A 16,400-nucleotide genomic window follows, 5' to 3' on the forward strand; every position below is an offset into this window, starting at 1 on the left:
TTGGAGCTGAGGTGCTGGAAATGCTTCATTTGCCTGGAGAGGAATTCCAGCTGGACATGTCCTTATAAGGAATTAGGAAGTTTTAACCTAAACCTGGCCATCAGACTACAGAGGTGGCAGAGATGAGGGGTCGAAAGACTGTGTGCACCAGGTCATTCAGAAACAGGACAGAGAGGGAGCAATCATTACTTTTACCAGTCTCAAGATGAGAGTTTTGGTGTTTGGACACACCTTGACCTCACTCCTGCTCCAGGCTGGTTCCCCTCAGCCCACGGCTCACTTGTCCCACAATATTGTTTAAAATACTTCTCACATTATAAGTACTTTACATTCCTTTTTATCTCTGATGAACAAAATTCAAAGGGCATATTATAAGAAAATTGATATCAACTACCTTGGAAAGTAAATGTTTGTATAGTGGGAGAAGAGAGCAAAGAAACAATCAAAAAATGGGATCTTCAGTTACAGATTTTAAGTTAGCTTAATTTTATATATAGAAAAAAAAGGGACAGAATGCCTAAAAACAAACAAACAAACAAACAAAAAACAAAAACAAAAACTACCTGAGCACTCTTTGCAAGAGGGCTGTACGAAACTAGATTGACATTGAAAGGGGGAAAGTTAAAAAAAAATGATGAAATGGGAAATGAAATTCTATAGAAAACAAGAAAAAATGGATACTGTTGAGGAATTCACTGATAAATTTATCTAAAAGATAAATTCTTAAGTAAATTTGGACAGACTTTTTAAACATGTCTAATTCATATTAGAATAGTCAGAGGAAAACTTTGTCAAATATCTCTTTTGAAATGTATTTGGAAAGGTAAATGTCTGGGACTGCAGATGTAGAACAGTTGATAGCATGCTTGGTTACCATGAAGAAAGGCCTGCGTTCAATTCCTAGCAAAAATGGGGTTTAGTGGCACATGCCTGTGTGTAAATCACCAAACCTCACTTCAAATGATAATTATTTGTTATATTAAGTAAAATATGCCCTTCAAATTATTTTACCTGTTACCTATTATACATTTATGTAACTACTAAAAGCCTTAAAAATTATGTATATGAACAATGGGTTGCATTCCTGCTTACATTATATGTTTATTGCACAGTGGTGATCTAGTTTTAGCCCACATGACACTCAGGTTTTGTTTAAATTCAAGGTTCTGTATTGTATTGTGATTATAACTGTGTGAATTTATTTGTTTCATTCACTTTTATTGTTGTTACATGTATTTTTAAACAGTTGGACTTACCAGTTCACAAACAAGAGAGTTCTCCTGTGAGTCCCAAAAGGATATTCTTTACAAAACGAACTACTACAGTTATACTTGGTAGTCTTTTACCTTTTGGATGTTTTTTTTCTGCAAGTTTCTTACATTCTAAATCATAGCTGGTGAGTGTCAGATCTCAGTAATCTCTTTTATAGGGTAATAGTATAGTAGTTCAGTGCTCATGTGTAATGTTCAAAGGAAAATGGATAATGGATACCAAAATATGATTAAATTAAGAGTAAGTTCTAATGTTCTACAGCACAGTAGAATGGCTTTACAATATAGCAATATACATATTTTATGAAGACTAGAAATTTTGTGTCGGTGGGGTTGAGCATAGGGCTTCCTTCATGCCAATTTAAGAACCTTGCCACTGAATTACATCCCTAGATCTCAAAGTTTCAGTTGTGTTGATTAACTCCATCTGTATTTCAGAAAGGTTAACTTCTGGCCTAATACTCCATCTGCCTGTACTTATTCAGGAAACAGCAGTTTTACCTAGGGTAATTTGCTAGGGAACAGATTTATTTTGCAACTTTTCAACATGACTCTAATGGGAATCTCTATAAACACGTACTTAAACAATTAATAACTGGTTGAGGGGGGCACTGCAATGATGGCTCAGCAGTTAAGACTGCTTGCTATTCTCTCAGAGGACTCAAATTTAGTTTCCAGTACCCATGACAGGTGACTCAACTTCCTGTAACTGCAGCTCCAGTAGCTATGACACACGTCCTCTGTGGACATGCACACACACACACTCTCACACACAGGGTACACTTATACAGACATCTAATCTAATTAAATAATCAGAGACCAGTGAGATGGCTCAGTGCGTGAGGGTATTACAGCCAAGCCTGAGCACCTGAGTTTGACCCGTGACACTCACACCGTGGAAGGAGTGAAGTGACTCCCACAAATTATCCTGTGACCTCCATATATGTACAGTGCTTGCATGTCTGAACACACATAGACACCCAAAAAATCAATTAAAAAATTAAAAAGTAACCTCTTGGCAAAGCCATTTTATATGACTTAAAGAAGCGGCTCTTTAACTGCACCTTGCGGTGTGTACGGAGCATGGAGACCCTTAGGTGGGAGGGACCAAAATAAGCAAAGGGGGAGCTCTGATTTTTATGTTTGCACATTGGCCTTCCAAGGGAGTTTTTATTTAGAGTTCCTCTGCTAAAATGAATGTGAAAACTATTGGCTCTGTTGACAGTGAATTTCCATGTGTCCTGAGCTGTTTTCTTTCTGTCAGCCATTAGTTCTGGAGTCAGAATGCCTGTTTCATATCCCTTTTTATTCACGCCTTTTCATCTGTTGTGCTTTAAGAACTATAATAAAAAGCTGGAGAGATGCTTAATGGTTAAGAGCACTGGTCGCTTTTCCAAAGGACTCAGTTTCAATCCCCAGAACCCACATGGAAGCTCATAGCTGTCTGTAAACTCTAATTCTAAGGGCTCTGACACCCTCACACAGACATACATGCAGGCAAAGCAGCAATGCACTAAAAGCAAGTAAATTTAAAAAAAAACAAAGAATTATAATAATGTGATGGTTATATGTGTTTATAAAATAAGTCATTGTGCTTTCGGCTTAAAAGCATGATACCTGGAGCTGAGGCCATAGCTTAGATGGAGAGTGCTTGCATAGGGTGCACAAGGCCCTGGGTTCTATGCCCAGCACTGGAAAGAAGAAAAACCACAACACCCATCATTCCACCAGCTCTTGAGGCTAAGGCGGGAAGAGCCTCAAAAATTAGATTCAGTCATCATATTCACTAAGGACTTATTTTTTAAACTAATATTTTGACAACGTAGCTTGAAAGGCAAACAATAAAATCTGAGACTGTCAGATTGATTATATAGCTCCGTGGGAGAGTACCTACTTAATATTCCTAAGGCCCTAGGTTCAATTTCAGGAAAAAAAGGACTCTGTGAAAAAAAAGTTGTCAAAACGAGAATCAGTATTTTCTACACTGAAAATGGAGTGTGTACAACTTGTACATGTGTATAGAACATTTCTCACTAAAACTGCTACTTATCCTCACATACAAATATATATTTAATATTATACTTAAATTGGAGTATTTACTAATTTACAGCTTTCTCTGAATTCTCAGATAGCTTTAATAATTAATCATAGTCAATTAATTGACTTAATTGTACTGGAGACTGGAACTAGGGCCTTATGTGTTCAAGGCAGGTTCTCCATCACCGAGTTTTATCTCCTGCCCTCTTATTACTTTTTACTTTTGAAACAGTCTTACTAAGTTACATAAACTGGTCTTGAATTTGTGATCCTTCTGTCTTAGCTTTTTGAGTAGCTAAGATTTCAGGCTTGGACCATGATGCTTGGCTTCAAGAAAATGTGTGCCATTCTTCCTAGTGTAATCAGCTCAGCTTTGTAATAATAAAGGTAGTCACTTAATTTTTTTTTTAGTTTGACCTAAATACAACCCACGTACATAGTTTAAAAGGTGCATGTTTGAAAGATTAATTAATAGAACTATGTGTGTCATACTATTAAGACGTAGTTGGAGAAGACAAATGATTTTAGAACTTCAAAGGCAAAACCATATTTGATTTTGTCATATTCTGGTATATAATGTACTTAGTGGTGTTTATGGCATTTACAACCTTTTATTTCTAAAAAGAAAATATATTTTTAAGTGCTTGTAGAGATATTGATGAGTCCCAAGAGAGAACTTAGTTTTATGTAAACAGAGAAAGAAGCATGGGTCGGTGGCTACACTTGTTACATCTAGAGAAGATAGGGTTCACATTTGAAAGTATGTAAGTAACTAGTAACTGAGTAAGACAGTACTTTCAGCACTACATGGTTGGATGGAGGCCGGCCAGGCGTGGTTGGTGCACACCTTTAATCCCAGCACTAGAGAGGCAGAGGCAGGTGGGTCTCTGTGAGTTCAAGGCCAGTCTGGTCTACAGAGTGAGTTTCAGTTTGAGGACAGCCAGAGTTATGTAGAAACCCTATCTCAGAGAGAGTGGGCATTGGGGAGGCGGAGATCAGGAGGAAAAGCAGAGAAATTTGTGATAGTCTTTATGGATTTGAAGTAATCTTTCGCTATATAATGTTAAGAGCTTTAAATCTTGTGTCTCATATGTACCTACCTGTTTGCCGTCCTTCTCTTAGTCTTTCTAATTTTTATTATTTCCTGTTCAGAAGTTACAGTTCTGCTGTGCTATTTTCGGCTATGTGCTGAGGTAAACACATAGATATTAATTTTACTTAAGTATTCTAAACATACATTATTAGAATTAGAGTGTGTACTCCAAATGGTATTGAAATAAATATTAACTTCATGACTTACTACTTGGAAGAAGTTTTGTATTATGTTTTCCTAATGATATATTTTGACTTTGATCGAGCTACTGAGTGCCACTTTGATGCAAGATTTTAAAAGAAAGCAATTTCTCTTTGAGGGGTTAAGATAATTTTTGCTTGTTATTCAGTTAACATTGAAAAATGACAGTGGGGGTGTTGACTTGAGTGTAAAAATATGGCAGTGGGTGACTGATTTAGGTTTAGACATATAAAATACTTACTATAGTGTTTTTTTTTTAAACAAAGTAATTAAAGCTTTTTTTGTGGCTTCAACCAGGATTGTATTTTGTGGAGTTGAGATTGCTGTTACAGGTCTCTTTCTCTTCTTCCCTATATTACCATAAATGCTTCTTTTGATTGCATTTTCAGTTTTCCCCCTGATGTCACTTGAATGACTGGTAGTGTAGTCCCCTGTTGTATTTATTCAGTCTCCCTTCAAAAATGATTTATTTTATTTTAATTTATGTGTGTGTTTCCTTTTAACTGGGCCATCTCTCTAGCCCCACATTGTTTTAGAGCTAGCATTAGGGTTAGGGTTGAGATTAGGTTAAACCTTACAAATTGTCTTCTTATTTGAGTTAAAAGTGATCATCTAAATGTGACAATGAAGGGTTAAGATAATATTTTTATTTACTTGTTTTGCAGTATTTTGCTCTTGAGCTGTAGGTATAAAGTATATAATTACATATGTTTTCTATTTAGCTAGTGAAAAATTCTGTGGTGCATTTTTTTTCATAAAGAGAATGTGTAATAATTAATGAGCCTAAAGAAACCAGCATATTGTGGGTATATTTTTATTCTTAGACTTGATACCCTATGAGCACATACAGGGGGAGGAGGTCCCCCTCTGTCACAGTCATAGGGGAGGGGAGTAAGGGGAAAATAGGAGGGAGGGAGGAATGGGAGGATACAAGGGATGGGATAACAATTGAGATGTAATATGAGTAAATTAATAAAATATTTTTTTAAAAAGAAAATGTTTAGGGAATCTTTAACATCAATAATTAACCAGAAGAACTTATGATACCAAATATCAGTATACATGTGGATAGAATTTATTACAGAGAAAAGATACATATCACAGTGAGCAAGGGAAAAGGAAGTAATCCTTGGGACATGGCAAGTCTACTCTGCATATTGACCTCAGTCATTTCCCTAATGGTTCCTGAATTTAGCTACAATGTCCATCTTAAAATTTTTTTTCAGTCTGGAGCTTGGGGTCTGCTTTTTTCTAATATATTTTATTAATATATTGTTATCCCATCCCTTGTATCCTCCCATTCCTCCCTCCCTCCCATTTTTCCCTTACTCCCCTCCACTATGATTGTGACTGAAGGGGCCCTCCTGCCCCTGTATATGCTCATAGAGTATCTGGAACACATTGGCACAGGAGACAACTTCCTGAACAGAACACCAACAGCCCAGGCCTTAAGGTCAACAATTAATAAATGGGACTTCATGAGGCTGAGAAGCTTCTGTAAGGCAGGAGACACTGTCAACAGAACAAAGCAACAGCCTATAGACTGGGAAAAGATCTTCACCAACCCTACATCTGGCAAAAGTCTAATATCCAAAATATATTTTTAAAAACTCAAGAAATTAAACACCACCAAATCCAATAACCCAATTGAGAAATTGGGCTTGGAACTAAACAGAGAATTCTCAACAGAGGAATGTCAAATGGCTGAGAAACACTTAAAGAAATGCTCAACCTCCTTAGTCATCAGGGAAATGCAAATCAAAACAACACTGAGATTCCATCTTACACCCATCAGAATGGCTAAGATAAAAAATTCAACTGACACCACATGCTGGCAAGGATGTGGAGAGAGAGGAACACTCCTTCATTGCTGGTGGGAATGCAGACTAGTACAGCCACTTTGGAAAGCTATCTGGTGCTATCTCAGAAAACTGGGAATAGGGCTTCCTCAAGACCCAGCTATTCCACTCCTTGGAATATACCCAGAAGATGCTCCAGCACACAACAAGAACATTTGGGGTCTGCTTTTTCCCTTCAGGATGTCTAGGCCCCGATCTGTGCACGTGCTGGGCCAGAAGGAATGAAGCTTAGATGCACAGGTGGATTTGCAGGATCCCAGTCCAGAGGTGAATGCCCAAAGTAAGAAAGTCTTCTCCAATACAGCTCTTTCATTGTTATAGGCCTTTCAGCAACACAGCTACTCCAGCAATACAGCTTTCTTTATTGGGGGGAATAAGAGCTATAGAAACCATGGAGACATGGGTAGGGCTTTTCAGGTGAGTGTGCATCATTGGCTGGGTCTGAAGTCATGGCAATGCTTCATTTGGCTGGAAAGGAACTCGAGCTGCTGGGCTATGAGGGTGCAAGTTGCAAGACTACTTGCACCGGGGTCAGTGGAGCATGATGCAGACAAAACAGGGATGGAGTGATCCTTACTCCTACAAGTCTCAAGTTTGAGATTTTTGGGTTTGGACACATTTTGGCCTCACTCTAACTCTATATCGTTTTCCTTAGTTGCATAGTCCATGAGCTCCAGAGATTTCTATAGTACTTTTTCTTATATCTGGCCTAAGGCATCACTAGACACAGCACATTTTTAAACTATGGGTTTCATCACGATTTTCTCCTACATTTCTAATTTTTTTTAGATTATAATATAATTAGAACATTTCTCCCTTCTCTTTCTTCCATGAATACCTTCTCATATACCCCTTCTTTTTCTCTTTCAAATGTGTGGCTTCTTTTTTTAAATTGTTTTTGCAAGTATGTATGTATATGCATATACATATATGTATTCCCAAATATAACCTGCTCCGTATGTGTAATGTTACTTGTAGGTGTGTTTTCTGGCCTAACCATTTGGTACTAAATAACCAATCGGTGCACGTTTCCCTAGGGAAGACTGTCTTTCTCATTCTTAGTGTATCTTAGTTGCCTTTGTGCAGGGCTGAGGCCTCGTGAGCTTCTTTCTCCCATCCATTTTGACATGTTTATGAAACTTCTCTTTGCAACAGATGGAAACCACTACAGCAAACCTCACCAATCAAAACGCAGAATTGAGGGTCTCAGTCCTAATAGTTTACGTCTACAAAACACTCCTGTATCTATCTTAGGGAGCACGGTGAAGGAGGGGATGGAAAGATTGTAAGAGCAAGAGGATCAGGGAGTTTGCTCTGAGGCTGTGTATCCTAGTATTGTCAGAAACTACACCAATAAAGTCTCACCATCATACCTGCCCAATCATGAGCTTTTTCTACATCTATAGAATGTATTTGAGCCGGGCACGGTGGCACATGCCTGCAATCTCAGCACTCAGGGAGGCAGAGGCAGGTAGATTGCTGTGAGTTAGAGGCCAGCTTGGTCTACAGAGTGAGTCCAGGACATCCATGGTTACACAGAGAAACCCTATCTTGAAAGACCAAAAACCAAATAACAACAACAACAACAACAACATAATAGTGATGATGATGATGATGATGATACTTTGGTCATATATGTGTCATAATTCTTTCTTTTGTGTACCCCACATCTCCTGCTGATATCCTTACTCTTCCCAACTAGTTCCCTTTTCTTTTTTGGTAACCCATAGAGTTTAGTTAGGATTTCTTACAGGGGCATGGGTGAGAGGTTATTTATAGGAACATGGGTAAATAACCAGTGACTATAGTACTGAAGAAAATACTTCTCCCTTTCCTAGCATATACTCGGTGAAGGTGGAGCCTTGTCATTCCTTTCCTTCTGAGATAGAATGTTGTTAATAGTCCCAGTCTTGTACATACCTAGTGCTGATAATTATAATTTAATCAGAGTTAATAAGAGATGATCATAATTTATAAGAGTTCAAGAGTGCAATGACTATGTCATGTGCAGTAGAAAGCATCCATCAATACCCCATTCCTTCCTCTGGCTATTATTTTTTTCTACACCCTATTCTCTATGCCACCTGAGATTCAGAAGTGGTTATATATATGTCCCACTTATCGCTAAACAATATAGGATCTCACTACTACTGTTGGTTGCCCACTGAAAACACCATATGATTTGGTCGTTGGACATAGATAAATCAAGCTGAAACTGATCTGGAACCTCCTTCCCTGCTGTCTGGTTCTCATAGTACAGAAAGAGGATATAGAGACTGCTGAAGGAAAATTATCATCAACACTTTTACTCAGCTATAGGCCCTTCATATTACAATACCAAATAGCCAAGTGGGGCATATGCCCATTTGTGAAGTAGTGGCAAGTCAGTTACTGGGGTAACCAATTACTTTTTATTGGATTTGATTCACCCTGGATAGGAGAAAATTCATACCTGCTATCATAAACTTAGCCAACATCCTATTTGGCTAGATTATAGGCCCTAGAGGGGAAGCCATTCTATTGTTTTCCTTAATGGGCATGATTATATTATATTTCCTCCTGAATATTTTTGTTTATTACTGCACGTCAGGGCTGCTGTCAGCTTTGGTCACAGAGATTTAGTTTTTGCAGTAGATGATGGTTACTACAGAGACCCCCAAATAGGTACAACATATCTTATGTCAATAAAGAAAGCTGAGTTGTTCTTGTAGGACCCTCTGCAATCCCTACCCAGATCTAGCCAATGGACAGGACATTCTCCACAGTTGAGTGGAGAGTGGGGTCTGACTTTCACACGAACTCTGGTGCCCCATATTTGACCACGTCCCCTGGATGGGGAGGCCTGGTGGCACTCAGAGGAAGGATAGCAGGTTACCAAGAAAAGACTTGATACCCTATGAGCATATACAGGGGGAGGAGGTCCCCCTCAGTCACAGTCATAGGGGAGGGGAGTAAGGGGAAAATGGGAGGGAGAGAGGATACAAGGGATGGGATAACAACTGAGATATAATATGAATAAATTAATAAAATATGTATATTAAAAAAGAAAGCTGAGTTGAATGCCTTCTAGTGCTTAGGCAGTCTTGAAACAGCATTCGTGAGCTGCCTAAGAGGTCACATGTGATATCCCTGGAACAGTTCACTGTAATTAGAACATTTCAAACAGGACAGAATTATGTGTTTTGTTTATGAAACTTCAACTTTTATTTAAAATTTTAGAACTTTTAATTTTATTATTTATGTGTATGCATGTTGTGCCTGCATGTATTTTTATCCACCATGTGTATACAGTGTCTGCAGAGGTCAGAAAAGGACATCAGATTCTCTGGAACTGGAGTTAGATAGAGTTGGGAGCCACCACATTGGTACTGGGAATCAAACCTGGGTCCTCTGGAAGTGTAGCTAGTGCTCTTCACCACTGAACCATGTCTTTAGCCACCACATTTTCTTACTGTTAATAATCTTTTGTGATACCACAATAATTGCTAGTCCATTTATGGTTAAGATTCACCTAAACAGTGTATATTTCTATTTTTACAGGATTGTGGCTGGTGGTGGAGAACCTTTTTGACCAGCAGTTTTATATCTGTTTATATTTTTATATATGCACTTCATTACTTCTTTACCAAACTTCAAGTCACCAGCATTGGCAGTACAATTATGTACTTCGGGTGTAAATTGGTCCTAGCGCTAGTTTTATTCCTTTTCACAGGTAAGTGCCAGCAGAGTTCTGTAGTGTATTTTAGATTCTCTAAAGAGCCTCAGAGACATATGCAATCTAATACATGTCAACTAACTATTAGAGGAAGGAATAAGGAAAATAGTCACCACGCTCATTCATATGCTTTGGCATCAAAGATTGTGAAGGCTGAGAAACTGCATGTACCCTATGTACTTAACTGTGGGATTTTCCCCTGTGGATCCTTATAATTAGCAGAGATGTGTTCCAAACCACAGAATGGGTTAAATGTAATCTACTTTGGATAGGCTTCAGGTATAAAAATGAATATATTTAAGTAACTTTTGAATTATTAAAATTAATTATTTTGTCATATAAGCAATTATATGTCAAAGACAAGATGTGTATACTTGTAAGGATTAGTAAATTGATGCTTAATGTATCAGTGAAACATAGTAGAAACATTTTCATGCTTAGTGCTTGAGTCAGGTAAAAAAGTGAAATGTTTTATTGAAAGGTCTATTTGAAGATAGGTGCAGTTACAGAGGCATTAGACCTTCTGAACACAAAGAAGTGAAGGCTTTAGCTTGCCTCACTATTGTTTGGGTTGTAGTAGCTCAGATCACATCATTTCTATAAGCCAGATTAGAAAACTTTATTTTCTCAGAATTAGCATTCAGCTTTACCAAATATATAATAAAAAATGAGAGCTGGGAACGTAGGTCAGTGTCCAAAGCGTTGAGAACCTGAGTACAGATCTTAGTCCATTATCACCATGGGTAAGGGAGCATGGTAGCATGTATGGTGCTGGAGAGGTATCTGAGACCATTACTTCCTGATCTACAGGCAGCAGGCAGAGAGTGACACACACACACACACACACACACACACACACACACACACACACACACTGGGCTTGGCATGAGCTTTTGAAATCTCAAAGCCTACCCCCTTGTGACATACTTCTTCCAACAAGGCCACCCTTCCTCCAGCAAAGACACACATCCTAATTCTTCTAATTCTGTCAAAGAGTTCCACTCCCTGCTGACTAAGCATTTTGTATATGTGCCTATCTGGCCATTCTTATTTATTCCATCACAACACACATGGTTGTGTACACTGCGCACATAGGTACACACACACACACACACACACACACACACACACACAAACACACGAACAATGCCTCAGAAAAAGATAAACATTATCTAAGAGACTAGATATCTTTATAGATCTTTTAAAAATATACCTAAAATTGGATTACTTTTGATATACTGCTAGAATCATCTCCATAATAAAGGCTCTACAGGGCATCTATCATCACTTAGCTATCAGCAGTTCTAGTTACAATGGAAGACAGTGTACTTTTCATCTTTATATTCTAACTCATTTATGTTAATTTTTTACTCCCCCACCCCTGAACTATGAAAATAGAGCGAAGGCATGTAGCTCAGTGGCAGAGCACTTGACTAGCATGTTCAAGATCAACTCTGGTTTTAGTTTCCAGCAGGACAAGAAAAAGGCATTATGCATATGAATCATTAAGTATTACAGTTTGGCATGTTATCCCAAAGGGAAACAAAACACCTTTGCAATTAGCACCCACACAGATCAACAATAACTGACCAACAGCCCTGAAGCCGCAGCTGGGCCTATTTCCATGCACTTTCTGCAAGTGTAACCTGTAGAAGTCTACCATGACTTTCAAGAGCAGAGATCAATTTGTCTTAATTTTCATTATAGAAGTATGTACACGCATACAGTATAAACCCATTTATGTCTCGTTTCCTTAGCAGATGCATTTTTCTCTTATTACTGCTTGTGAGATTGATCCCTACCAATATCTCAGAGATGGAGTCTGAATTCCTCTTATATTTTGTTGTGGGCCACCCGATCCCAAGCCATGAGTAACTGGGTTATCTCTTTATGTAGTACACAGTAGTTTCCCCATATTCAGGTGATACTAGTCTAAGACCTTAAGGGAATGCCTGAAACCATATATAATATTGAACAATATATATACATATGTATACACTGTGTTTTCTTATACCTACAGATCTGCGATAATTTACAAATTATCACAGGAAGGGAGTAACAGTACTTGACGATAACATAGAAAAGTTAATGCAGTTCACAGTAATGTTATATGACGATGATGTCTTACTTTCTCCCTAAATATCTTTTTTACTATGTTTTTTATTTTTTGTAAAGATGTAAAATGATCAGGGCCTACTTGATGAAGTGAAGGAAATTATGTAGACATTTTGATATGGCCTTGTATGCAAGGGTTAGATGAATACTAACACTATGTTTTGATATATCAAAAATTAAGATTATTTTGATGTAAATGGATGTAAGGTCACAATAACTGATTAAGAACCAATATTTGAGCTTCCTTGTCTTATAACCTAAGTTGTACTGCATAGGTTACATTAGTGCTCACTACATAGGCAAGGAAACTGGGAGACAGTTAGTGTGAAGAACACAAGAGAAGCCCTTATAGGGAACACTCAGTTGATGCCTATGCATCTTAATACTTTACATAGATAGAAGTTGGGGCTCTCTAACTGGGAGTGATGTGTTCAAGGCCACTCATTAGTACATGAGAGAACCACAATTTATTCAAATGTAGATTGGCTTGATTTCAGAGTGTATTATCTTATAATACAACTTTTTATGTTCTCTTCAAGAAAGTGGCACACTTTTGAAGGTGGAAACCAACAAAAATAAAAAATGCCAATAGAATTACTTCCTCCATTTGACCATGGGGAATCCTCTTGATTGCAGGGAATAAAGCCTGGTACACATGAAGCAATATGGGTGTCACCCTTAAGGCTATATTATAACAATGGACTATCTCATGTTTTTTTCCATGCTGCTCAACACATCATATAAAAATGGAGGTAGGCACTATGCCTCTATAGTTAAGAGCACTGACTGTTCTTCTAGAGGACCCAGACATGATTCTCAGGACCCATATGGAGCGTTACAATTGTGTCTAACTCCAGTCTTAAGGGACTCGATGGCCTCTTTTTGCCTCCATGTGTATATATGCATTTGGTACATACGGTGAATTCTTTCCATTTTCTACATTGCTCTAGGATAGGGACCATCAACACTAGTATAAATCATGAATAATTGCATAACCTCTTCAATTCCAGACTAGTCTGATTTCTGCTTGTATTTATGAACCAAAGAACATGTTAGGTTTTATAAGCCAAAGCAGGGCTGTCTGTATTCTCAAGAGTGTGGAAAATATTTAGATCATGTTATTTCTGTCAATGCAAATAGTTACAGCCCTACTCCAATTCTGGCCCTTATACTAGCCAGTATTCCGGTTTTGAATATGATACTGAAAAGACTGGATGTAATGAAATAGTCTGCTATTTTCAGTGTGAGTATATGTGCTGGCATTCTTAGATTGTTGTATATTTCACACTCTCTGAAACTCACACCAGTGATAGTTTCTGCTTGCTACCATCTCTAGCTTTTCCTCTCTATCTGCTGTTACTTATTTTGTGTTTTTCTGTACAAAGTTGTTTCTGGCCATTTTAGTCCATTTTGATACCTCCATCTCAGAACAACCAAGGAAAGAACTAGCCTTGTGTTCCATTTGTACTGATTATTGGCTATGTCTTCTAAATCAAGTTGCTTTACCTATCAAAGCATTTCCAGGACTAGAGAAAGTACTTTCTTTATAAGCACTAAATCAAATGTGGTAGCAGGAAATTAGAACTCCCAAAATCCCCTTCTCTAAATAAGTTTCCCCTTTACATCTTTGTGCAATGACTGAAGTTTCTATTTTTTCCCTGCATGTCTTAAACCAATGTTTCAAGTTCTGTTAATTAATACATCTTGGACATTAATTTCCTTAGTGACTGCATAAAACTCCTTAAAGGTTTGTTCATATCGAATATTGAATGGTACACTTTCCAACTGTGTTATTTAGCTAGCTTCTCAGAACTCCTTTGAAAAGTGTGCATTTGTGACAACACGGGGAAATTTCCACTATATTTCATAGTCCTTTTTTATGTTTGAGTTTTGTTTTCAAAGGCAGTGTCTCACTATGTACCCAGCTTGGCACAGAACTTGTTATTTAGTCCAAGGTTACCTTGAATCCTCAGTCTTTCTCCCTCTGTCTTGGTAGTGCTTAGTATTATATGCATGTGCTACTATACTTACCTTTTACCTACACTTTTTTCACAAGGAAGAAAAGAAAATGAATAGAAACAGGAAAAAATAAATAGAAAAGATGGCTCATTGAGAGATTTTTGTTGTTGTTGTTGTTTTGTTTTGTGGTTGGAGAGACAGCCGTGTGTGCTGAGAATCGAACTCTTATATATTTGGTTGTGAGCCTAGCCTTTAATGGCTGAGCCATCTCTCCAGCTCTCATTGAGAGATTTTAAACCTTGGATTCATGTTAGAACCACCCAGGGAGCTTTCTAATACATTTTAGAAATATTTATTTACTCTGTGTGTGTGTTAATGTATGTATATGCACCACAAGTGTATAGAAATCTGCAGAGTTCAGAAGAGGTCATCATATCTCCTGGACCCAGAGTTAAATGACAGTTATGAACTACCAGGGTGGGTACTGAGAACCAAACCCAGGTCCTCTGCAGGGGCAGCAAGTGCTCTTAATTGCCGAGCCATCTCTTTAGCCCTTTCAAATCTTCATGTTCAGACTGTGTGTACCATTTTAACAATGTCGTAATTTCTGCACTTGAAATGCACAGGTTAAGTTTCACCAGGTATTTCCAATATGAAATTAGGGTTGAGGACTACTCTATGGTTAGATAAATCCCATGTAACGATATCTTTCAAGGTTTCTTTAGCACCAACTTTTGTAGGCACTCTAATATATCTTATAATTTTTTTCTCTCAAGAAAACCTTTAGTCAAATGATGTATTAGCTAATTTTCTATTGCAGTGATAAAATACATGACCAAAAGTACCTTATGGAAGAAAGAGTTTATTTTGGCTTCTAGTTCCAGAGAGGTAGGAATTTATCATGGTGTTGTGTGGGATGGCAGCAAGCAGCAGGTATTATAGCTGAGAGATCATATCCCCAAGCACAAAGCAGAGCATGAACTGAAAGTAGGGCTAGGCTATGAACTCTGAAAGCCTGCCCCCAGGGATATACTTCCTCCAACAAGGCTACACCAGCTCCCCCACACAGTTCTACTGAGGTCCAAATATACAAATACCCAAGTATGTTATTCTGCATCATATGCTTAAATGTTGTCTTGACTTCGTAGTCCAGATTCTTTAGCCCAGTTACTAGAAAGATGTTAAGATTTATGTTTGGTTTTTGTTTCAGATAGATGGCAAACGTGAGTTGTTAGTAGAGCATCAAAAGTTGAGATTATGTTTGGAGGCATTTTAATGATTTATAAGGAACAAGAAGCAAATTGAAATGAGCAGTATTTTAGATTCGGGGATATGTGTTAGCTAGACAAGTCCTCTCCCCTTGTTTTGTTTGTTTGTTTTTCCAGACAGGTTTTCTCTGTGTAGCCTTAGCTGTCCTGGACTCTCTTTATAGACCAGGCTGGCCTTGAACTCACAGAGACCTGCTCCTGCCTCCCTGAGTGCTGGGATTATAGGTGTGTGCCACTGCACCCTGCTCAAACCTCTTGAATCTTTCAAGTTGCTAGATTCTTAGGAACAAGTACCATAATCTTGATGTTTCAGCTGGGAAATGGAGGCTTGGTGAGGTGGTTACTTGTCTGATGTCAAACATCTTGCAACACACAGAAGTAGATGTGTGCTACTCCTGCCTTGTTGTACCATGCTGCCCCTTGATAGGGAGCCTTGAAGGAAATATCAAAATAGTACAATGACAAGATGGAAAGTTACTTGGTGCTTGGACATTGTCAATTAAAAACATGTTGAAACCTACCTAAAACTTTTGGAGTTCTTTTATTTAGAAAGATATTCCCCTAGGTCAGTGTGTTGGGTATCTTAGACTGTGAAATGTGGAAATTCTGTAGGATTTTCTTCAGTTACATTACTGAACTGTTATAGCATTTGGTTTTTTTGGTTTTGTTTTGTTTTTTGGTTTTTCAAGGCAAGGTTTCTCTGTGTAGTCTTATCTGTCCTGGAACTTGTTCTGTAGAACAAGCTGGCCTCAAACTCAGAGATCTGCCTGCCTCTGCCTCCTGAATGCTGGACTGAAGGCATGCACCACCACACCCCAGCTGCATTTGAAAGTTATTATATGAAATTGTATATGAAAGAAAAATGTGCTTATAATTTAATAA

At 38.0% G+C, this 16,400-nt stretch overlaps 1 protein-coding gene across 1 annotated transcript in view; it reads left to right on the top strand.

The window, feature by feature from the left end:
* Nucleotides 1–16,400, top strand: part of LOC127185466 (transmembrane 9 superfamily member 2-like) — a 47,151-nt gene that overhangs the window by 27,828 nt on the left and 2,923 nt on the right. The window contains 4 exon segments of the mRNA XM_051141919.1: nucleotides 1,247–1,357; nucleotides 1,359–1,396; nucleotides 4,405–4,501; nucleotides 10,002–10,173. Of these exon segments, the coding sequence (XP_050997876.1) occupies nucleotides 1,247–1,357; nucleotides 1,359–1,396; nucleotides 4,405–4,501; nucleotides 10,002–10,173 (418 nt within the window).

The sequence above is a fragment of the Acomys russatus genome, chromosome X (genome assembly GCF_903995435.1).
Source record: "Acomys russatus chromosome X, mAcoRus1.1, whole genome shotgun sequence".
NCBI lineage: Eukaryota > Metazoa > Chordata > Mammalia > Rodentia > Muridae > Acomys > Acomys russatus.